This window comes from Helobdella robusta (genome assembly GCF_000326865.2).
Source record: "Helobdella robusta unplaced genomic scaffold HELROscaffold_23, whole genome shotgun sequence".
NCBI classification, from domain to species: domain Eukaryota; kingdom Metazoa; phylum Annelida; class Clitellata; order Rhynchobdellida; family Glossiphoniidae; genus Helobdella; species Helobdella robusta.
Genome location: NW_008704216.1, coordinates 676,727 through 686,734, shown reverse-complemented (window position 1 = coordinate 686,734; position 10,008 = coordinate 676,727). Strand labels below are relative to the sequence as shown.

General features: G+C 29.0%; 1 protein-coding gene across 1 annotated transcript; it reads left to right on the top strand.

Annotated features, from left to right (window-relative positions):
• Positions 1 to 5,594: 5,594 nt before the first annotated feature.
• Positions 5,595 to 7,164, top strand: HELRODRAFT_172232 (hypothetical protein; the record flags this gene model as incomplete). The annotated part of the gene is made up of 2 exons (XM_009018903.1): positions 5,595 to 5,759; positions 6,109 to 7,164. 2 exons carry the CDS (start codon positions 5,595 to 5,597, stop codon positions 7,162 to 7,164), a joined length of 1,221 nt encoding a protein of 406 aa, XP_009017151.1.
• Positions 7,165 to 10,008: the final 2,844 nt, after the last annotated feature.

Below are 10,008 nucleotides of genomic sequence, written 5' to 3'. Positions count from 1 at the left end.
CACACCAAAGTTAATTTTTACACGTCAAAGTTCATCTTGACAAAGTCAATATTTCCCTATATATACAACAAGGAGCACTGACGATGATTCATTCAGAATCGAAATATGGCCTTATTTGCAGCATGAATTCGAAAAATAAGTTTATTTTGAATTTTAATAAACGTTCACCAAAAAACTTTGGTGAGAAAAATCGAAAAAACGAACTACAAACATATTAACGCCAAACATTCGGTAGAATTTATAGAATATTGTAAATATATATATATATATATATATATGTATATGTATATATATATATATATATATATATATATATATATATATATATGTATTTTAACAATTAATTTTACAATTAAGTTTATGGTCTTTTACCAACATATATGTATTTGTAAACTCGAGCGATATTTAATTTTTGTAACTAAATTTTCATTGATATTTATACTTATAAATTCGAATTAACATTAAATGGTTATTCAATTGAACATTGACCTGTCGATCTCTATGATATTATTGGCGGGTGTGTACGCGAACGTATATGTATAGAATCTGATTTTAATTAAGCTAACTGAAGACACTTTTCCTAAATCTTATTAAATTTGTTGTTTTATTCATGATGGGCTGTGTAAGATGAGATCATCATGAGCTCAGTCACAGTCATCCTGCCTTCTTAATTGTTATTTTGAGAAGCAAATAAAAGTTCGTTTCGTATGTATGTATATGTGTATGTATGTGTGTGTGTGTGTGTGTGTGTGTGTGTGTGTGTGTGTGTGTGTGTGTGTGTGTGTTTGTTACAATAACAACAACAACAACAATAAATAATAATAATAATAAATGCAAACTTTATAGAATGGTGTGTTGTACTCTGTAGAAATATTTTCGACAACGTTGAAGAGATAACTCAATAGGTAAGTCTCACAACACTCAACTTTACTATTATTATTATTATTATTGTTGTTATTCGTTGCTATTGTTGGTGTTATTGTTGTTGTTTGGTACTTTTGGACCGATAGGATCAGAGAGTCCATGATTATGTTGCTAATGCTTTGAGTGAGAAATTGTGATTGGTTGGAGCCTAAGACAAACAAAGAGTGGATATTTATGAATGTTATTGTGTTAGAATAATGAATGAATGAACGATTGAATGAACGAATAAAGGAATTAATAAAGGAAGCAATCATTCAATTTGTCCAGCCAATTATACAATAGATACTTCAATTTTTTTATTCATTAATCCATCCATCAATTCATTCATCAATTCACCTATCCATCCATCAATTCATTCGTTTATCTATTGATCCATTCATTCATTCATTCATTCATTTATTCATTCATTCATTCATACATTCATTCGTTCACTCACTCGACAAACGAACCAACAACCAGCTAACCAATCAATCGATCAACCAACGAATCAATCAATAAATCAAGCAACCAATCAATAAATCATCAATCAATCAACCAATCAACCAATCAATCAATCAATCAATCAATCAATCAATCAATCAATCAATCAATCAATCAATCAATCAATCAATCAATCAATCAATCAACCAACCAACCAATCAATTAATCAATCAATCAATCAATCAATCAATCAACCAATCAACTAACCAACCAACCAACCTAATCCAACAATAAGTTGTTCATAGTTGATGGCAATGACGATTTCTGGACTTTTGAGCAGCCTGTCAAACATCTTTGTATAGTGCTCAGTCGCTTGGTTCTGCAAAATATGAATAATAATAATAATTATATTAATAATAATAATAACAATAATAATAATAGCAGCAACAAAAATAAAAACAATGTAAAATACAAAGAAAACGGCTTTTACAAAATTTAAAAGAATGATGATACTACCACTACTGCTGCTATTGCGGCTGCTTCTAAAACTACTATAACCACTACTGCTCTGCTTCTACTACTACTACTACTACTAATACTTCTATTACTACTGTTACTACTATAACTACTACTACCACCACTATTACTAATAAACAATAATAATGGTAACCATGTTAAAGTTACCAACATTAAACTTGGCGAAAGCATTTTGCAATGATGATGATGAGTGAGAATGAGACGATGGGCCATCATTAGAATGTTGTGGTTTTGAAGTTGCTGTAGTGGCAGCTGTTGTCGTCGTTTTACCGGCGACACCATCATCATTGGCGTCGTGGCTAGTGTAATCTATGTCCATTGATTCAATTTTCATTGGCTGTTCAGCTCTGCTTTTTGTTTGGTTGTCAATTATCATCATCATTATCATCACTACCAGCGTTAACATCACCATCATCATTAATTATATCATCATTAATATAGTCGGTAGCATCATTATCGTTACCTTTTGCAATAACACACTTATCACAATGATTTTTTTTTTTATTCATTTGTTCATTCATTTATTTATTCATTCATTCATTCTTTCATTCATTCATCCATCCATCTACCTATCCAATCATTCATTCATCCATTCATTTCACTTGAAACAAACTAACAGTCTTTGTATCTTTATAGAGCTGCTAGCCTCCTCTTTGAAATCACCTGTTTAAAAATTAAGTTAGTTTCCATGTTTTAAAAGTTCATTTAAGTCATAATTTAATATAATAAATAAAAAGTTTATTTCAATTGTTACACACACACGCGCGCGCACACGCACACAAACACGTGCATACGAAAACCAAACATTAATATATTCACTCATGCATAAACACATAATCATACATATAATCTCTCTATCTCTCTCTCCCTTTCTCTCTTTTATTTTCTCACACACATACACACAAACATCCAAACTTCTTATACACTATAATACAAACTTTGATTTTTGATACGAATAGTAGCAGCAGTAGTAGTGCTAGAACTATTAGCTGACTCTGCGAGTATTGAAACAGGCTGCTGTTGTTTGTCGTTTGGGGCTGCTGCCATATTGGCCGACACCGACGACGCACCTGACGCGTTCAATTTCGCTAGACGCCTCTGGCGCATCTTAATTAATTAAATTTTAAATATTTATTCTAATAATTCAATTGGTTTTTTGGTGGTAAATCTAAATTTAAAAGAAGCAAGCTCATTGTTATTAGATTGATGATTTATTTGGGTGGGTAATTCTTTAATGAATTCAGTTCACTACTTGAATAGTTAGATTAGTATTTAGTTAGTCAGAGAAAGAGAGAGTAGAGTTAGTGTAGTCAAAGTGTAATGTAGTGAATCAGCTGTTTTTAAGTTTAAAAGGTAAATTTAATAATTTAAAAATAAATTTTACACAAATTTTTTATGAAATAAAAAAACGGTGAATTAGAATGACAAAACAAAATTCCAAAAGTTACTTCGTCTGCCGATAATTCGCTCATTATTGCAAATTTGGAAAAACAAAATTTTTAAATTTAAATTTTCCAATATAAATAAAGAAAAAACAAAGGACCATTAGTTAGATGTACGAAATCAACATGCGTATTGTAAAAATATGGAAGGCCGACAATGTTTAAAAACAAGCGAACTTCACTGGAGCTTAATTTTAAAGATTATTTTGATCAAATTTACACTTTAGAATAAATAAAGACAAAAAACACCACTGATAAACATTTTATTCGAAGACTTTTTGACATACTAACATCAAAATTTAAAAAAATTTGTATTATAAAGTAGAAAAATAGAATGTAGCACAAATACATGGAGAAAGATTGTACCACAAAATACTAAAAAATTAATTTGATATCATTACAGAGTATCAACAAGGTGTGTGATCTGCTTGAAAATTACAAAACATTTACAGAAACATATTTTAAAATATATAAGAAATTTTCAAACTAAACACGCACGCACACACACACACAAAAGTAATAAGCAAACATTTAACAAGGTGTTACACTATTATCATAAAAGCAAACACTCTTTTAAAACTACTACACAATCATATACAATTACATTATACCGTTATTAATCATAACTATAATTAACATTTATTTTATTAATAATATAATAGTATTTTATTATAAAGCCAACTTCTTTTCAAATTCTAGCACACCAAAACAAGATGCCTTATATATGATAATTATCTGCTAGTTAATCTAAGACTAGTAATTCATAACAATAAATGAATGAATGAGCGAGTTAAATGAATGAATGAATGCATGGGTAAATGAATGAATGAACGAATGAAAAAATAAATTTAATGACAGAAGTCTAAACAAATGACAGTTATAAAATTTACAAATTAATATATAAGTTCACATAAAAAAAATAAAAAAATTGTTTACTTAATTGTAGAATTTAAATTCAATTAAATTAGTGTTCAAAAGTTAATCTAAAAGGTAAATACTGAATCATTTATGACAAAACATGTTTTGCATATAATTCAAAATGTTATCAATTAGAAGCAAACGGTTGTAAGCCAAGTACTGATCAGCTGCCAATCAATTAACCAAGCAACCAATCAACAAACCAAACAATTAATTAATCTACAAATCAATCAATTAGAATTAATTATTCATTAAGCTTGCAACACCTTTAGTGAGAAAGAATAGAGATGGTATTAAAACATAATGAAACAAATCGACGGTCTTAAACCCAAACAACCTTCCTTCCATTCGAGCAAACACACTGCCAATCACTAACAATAGACATCCAAGAATTCCATTCAAAGTGAATTTGTAAGAAATATACAAAATGAATATTATTGACAACACACTTAACCCTGTCATCAACAAATCTTTAACATTTGGCTGAAATTTTGGAAGTGTGAAGAACAATATGGCAGGGGCCAATAAGAATATAACATAACCAGTGTAACTAATTTTATTCAAATAATTTGCAGCAAACACTGCTGGAGTAAAGATGAATGAAGTCTCTGTTAATGTTCGATGCCATCTATAAACTAAAGTTGGAGGTTCGTCTAATCCAAATCTAATCATTCCAGCAAAAGCGGCCAGTCCAGTAACAAAAAGAGAAAAATAAACTGAGGTACTGAAAGTCCTACACATGTAGGTTAGATAAAAGCAGGTTGTCGCTAGAAAGAGCTCCGAAAGTGCCGTACTGTACTGAATCATTTTCACTAATTTTAGGATTCTTTTTCTTTTCTTATCTCAAATCTCCAGTCCAGGTAAATTTATTTATTAAATTTTTTATTTGGTTTGGTTGGGGGCTCTATTCTTTACGATCCAACTTTTGATCTGAAAAACAAAATAATTAATATTATTTAAAATTTTCGAGGTGATTTTTTCAAAAGTTAAACAACCTTAGTAGGAATTTGACCGAAATGTCAAAATCCAGGAAATTTTTTAGTGAGTGATAAACAGTACAACTAAAACTTATGAAATCAGTTGTATAGCACTTTTTTTGGAATATACATTTGCATGATTTATTACGCATATAAAATGTTTTAGTAGTATAAAACATTTTTATAACAAAATTTAAACTAAAACATTGTAATTAAATATAAGTTTTTTCCTATTTTCAAAATAATTTACCTATGTATAAAGTCCTCCATATCGTCCATGTTATAAGCGTTGTCATGGAGATATTTAAAGATAGAGAATTTTTCAAAATTATAAAATTTTATATGTTTAATTGAGAACCCGACTAACAAGACAAATATGTACAGATCTAATCAAATAAATGCAAACAAAAAATCAAACGTTAATGACTTGTTAAACAGGGCATCTCAGTTTTTAAAGGGTAACAAGGCCAGCCCTAACAACAATGGTACCAGCAACCTGAAAAGTCCGGCTGACCCCGACAAGAAATTTCAGTCAAGAAAGGTTTATAAAAAATTTTAATTTTACGTAATTAGGCAATCTTTCAGAATGCAATGACGACCAGTACTCAAGTATATTTTTTACTGAATTCTTATTACTTCTTATAATTATACTTGAGTACATTTTTGGAATACTTATGTCATCACTGTTAAAATGTCGTCATCATTTTTTTTTATTTAATAAAACATTCATAAATTTTTAAATTTATCAAACTTTTTCAATATGATTTTTTTCCAAACTAATAATTTTAATAAATATAGTTAAAAACCCCTACAATAGTTATATAAATATTTACTCATTTTCATGAATTATATCCACTTAGTAATTTTTTCCTATTTAACCTAATCAACAGAAAAAATCTGCAACAAATTGGGAAAGTTTGGAAGACATTAGTGACCTTTCATACGTAAGTGAAAGCAGTTCAACATCGTCTGCTGGCCGTCAAAACAAATTTTTGAAGAAAAACAAACAAAAAAGTAACAAAAAAGAACTTGAAACACCAGCAAAGCTAGAAGAAACGTCAAAAATAGTGACAGTCAACAAGAATAATTCCTCTGAAAAACAACCAATAACCAAAGAAAATAAATTCCCCATTATAAATAACACCACTGTGACTAAAAATGAAATTAAAATCAATAATGATAACAAATCTGATAAGAATTACCAAAAATCAAATGGTGATAAACTTAATGATGACGACGAAGATCATGCCAGGGTGAAGAATGTTAATAAAATATTTCGAAAAAGTAGTGACAATGATGATGATAACAATGATGATTATAATGATAGCATCAACGAAATCATTAAAAGTGAAATTAGTGAAATTTCTCTAATCAAAGATGAGCCAGAAACCAAGAAAGGTACAAAAAATGTGGCTGGTAGAAGTGAAAATGCTGAAGACGACGACGACGATGATATCAATTATGATAATGATTTTGATGACGGTGGCGATATCTCTATGAAGATTCTAGACATTAGTGATCTAAAGAGCAGCATAAACATAGATGGTGAAAAACCAAAATCCAAAGACACTAAAAATCAACAAAAGATACTACATCAAAGCACAGATGATAGAAACAGCACAGACCAAAGAAATGAGAATGTCTCTATATTTCACGCTTCAAAGATAAAACAAAGTGATACCAAGACAGAAAATCGAACCTCAAGAAATAGAAAAAAATCATCATCAACACCTCGACAAACAATACCACCATCATCATCACCATCATCGCCGAGAAGTTATGATTATAGTGATGATTATGTTGATGATGGTAATGATGACTATGACGGCACGAAACTTGTAGATATGAAATCAATTAAAGATAAAATTAAAGCGGAAAACGACGATGACGATGGCGATGATGACAGCATAAGAACCGAGTTGGTCACTATAAAACGCTTCACTTAAATTTAAATGATAATAATAAAATTTATAATAATTATAATTATTTTATTATTATGACAATAATAATAGCTTTGTAAAATCTATCTCAACGATAACCAATCACGAAACGCTATTTTCAGGATTGAAACAAAAACTGAGACCCCATCATCATCATCATCATCATCGTCGTCGTCGCGCTCCAAAAAATCACCATCATCTTCATCATCAACATCAGCCTCTTTCTCGTCAACATCATCATCATTATCTAAGCCAATCAAAACGAAAGATGATGATAGCAGACGAGAAGCAGTGAAAAAGTCATCATCATCAGCGTCACCATCATCATCGTCACCATCATCATCATCATCTACAACGCCACCTACAGTTAAATCGGAAAAACCCAAAAAGTCTAAAAATAGCGACCATGGAAAATTCAAGGCCTTATTAAAAAAAATTTCATTTGCCGATGCAAGCGTTCAAACCATTGGAAAGATGGCTACATCAGCAACGGAAAAAACGACGAATCCACTTCCTACACACTGGCTACTTGAAGATGGCGAGTAGAAATAATAATAATTATAAATAATAGTAATAAGTAGTATAATTCTATATATAAACATATATGTACCGATCAACTATTAGTAAGAAAATGTTGGTAATTTTTTTTCAACAGATTCCCAACAACTGCAACAACAACAACAGCAGCAACAACAACACCAACAATCATCATCATTATCACAACCACCCCATTCATCAACAGTATTAAGACCGGATCTGATTGATGTTAACATAAGCCAACTCATCAAAACTATGGGTTAAGTATTAAGTAATTAATTTGTTCATTCGTTCATTTACTCATTCAATCCTTCCACTCATTCATTCATTCATTCATCGATTCGTCCATTCATTCATCTATTAATTTTCAAACCATCACTAACCGTAACAGATATAGTGAACACCGACTACAGCAAATCAATGGCCAGGATAAATGAGGTGATCAAGGACCAAGTGATTCTATTGGCGGAGTTTATAGCCAATCAGAAGAGCATTCACCGTGATCTAATTTTACTGACCAATAATAATCTGCCATACAAATACACGACTCTAAGAGAAACGAACGAGGTATAGATATATAAATTAATATTATAAGTGTAATTATAGTTATAATAATAATAAAAACAACTATAATTAAATAATAATAATAATAATAATAGTTAAAACTTAATTAAAACAGTTATTAAGTCTAAAAAAAAATTTTATTACAAAAAATTGAACAAATAAATAATAATGATAAGTAAACCTTACATACATATATATATTCTTTGTTAATATATATATATAGAGAGAGAGAGAAAGAGAGAGAGAGAGAGAGAGAGAAAGAGATTTATAATATAGTTATATAAGTCACCATGTTATGTGAATAGGTTTATATAATATATATTTAAAAAAATATAAATAAATATGTATATATATATATATATATATATATATAGAGAGAGAGAGAGAGAGAGAGATAGAGAGCGATAGAGAAAGAAAAAGCGAGAGAGAAAAAGAGCGAGAAAGAGAGAGAGAAACAAGTTTGACGTCATCATTGTGAAGTTTCTTTGTTACCTTCACTTCACTGTTACCTTCACTTTCATATAAAATGGCGATCTCTATGGATAATAATAACAGTAATAATAAAATAATTATAAATAATAACAACAATAATAATAATTATAATTACAAATAATTGTAAATATTATTTTTATTATTACTTACAGTACATAAAAAGGATGAAGAAAGGAAAGCTGTTTATAAGTTGAAAATGAATGGAAGAGTTATTATTATTTATAATTATTTATTATTATTATTTTTTCGTTAATTATTAGGTAGAATTATTGTTATTTTAATGTCAATATGTTTTTTAGGTGCTATCATGTATGATGCTGGGATAAGGAGATTCAAAATAAAAAGGCATGAGTGAATCAATGAATGAGTGAATGAATGAACAAATGAATGAATGAATGGGCGAACAAACAAACAAACAAATGAATGGATGTATTATTATGGAATTATAAAGTGAACGAACCATCATACAATCGATTTATGGATGAAAAAATTTTATGAAAAAGTGATTTGATTGGTTAGCTGATAAGAAGAATGAAAGAATGAACGAACGATTAAATTAAAAGAATGAATGAATGATCGATTGATTAAACGACGAAACAAATGGATGAATAGAAGGACTGAACGGAAAAACATAGGCAAACATGCAGAAGAACTACCATTAAATTCATCAAACTGAGAAAAAATATAACAATAGATCATTACAGCCTGATGGGATTAATTATAACAATAATAAATAATAACAGTAAAACGTAATATATATATATATACATATATATATATATATTGCCATTTGATAGATGGATGTTGATTAAGAATGAAAAAATGTGGTTATAATGATAATAATAATAACAATAATAATAATAATAACAACAAATAATATTTACAACAAATAATAATAATAATAATCAGTACAAAGAACAACAATTATATAAATACACATTTAAAAATTCGCAATAAACGACGGCAATAATTTTTTTTCTAATATAGCGATGATTGTATATGGCACACACAATATATATATATATATATATATATATATTTACAATATTCTATAAATTCTACCGAATGTTTGGCGTTAATATGTTTGTAGTTCGTTTTTTCGATTTTTCTCACTAAAGTTTTTTGGTGAACGTTTAGTTTATTAAAATTCAAAATAAACTTATTTTTCGAATTCATGCTGCAAATAAGGCCATATTTCGATTCCGAATGAATCATCGTCAGTGCTCCTTGTGTATATATAGGGAAATATGACTTGTG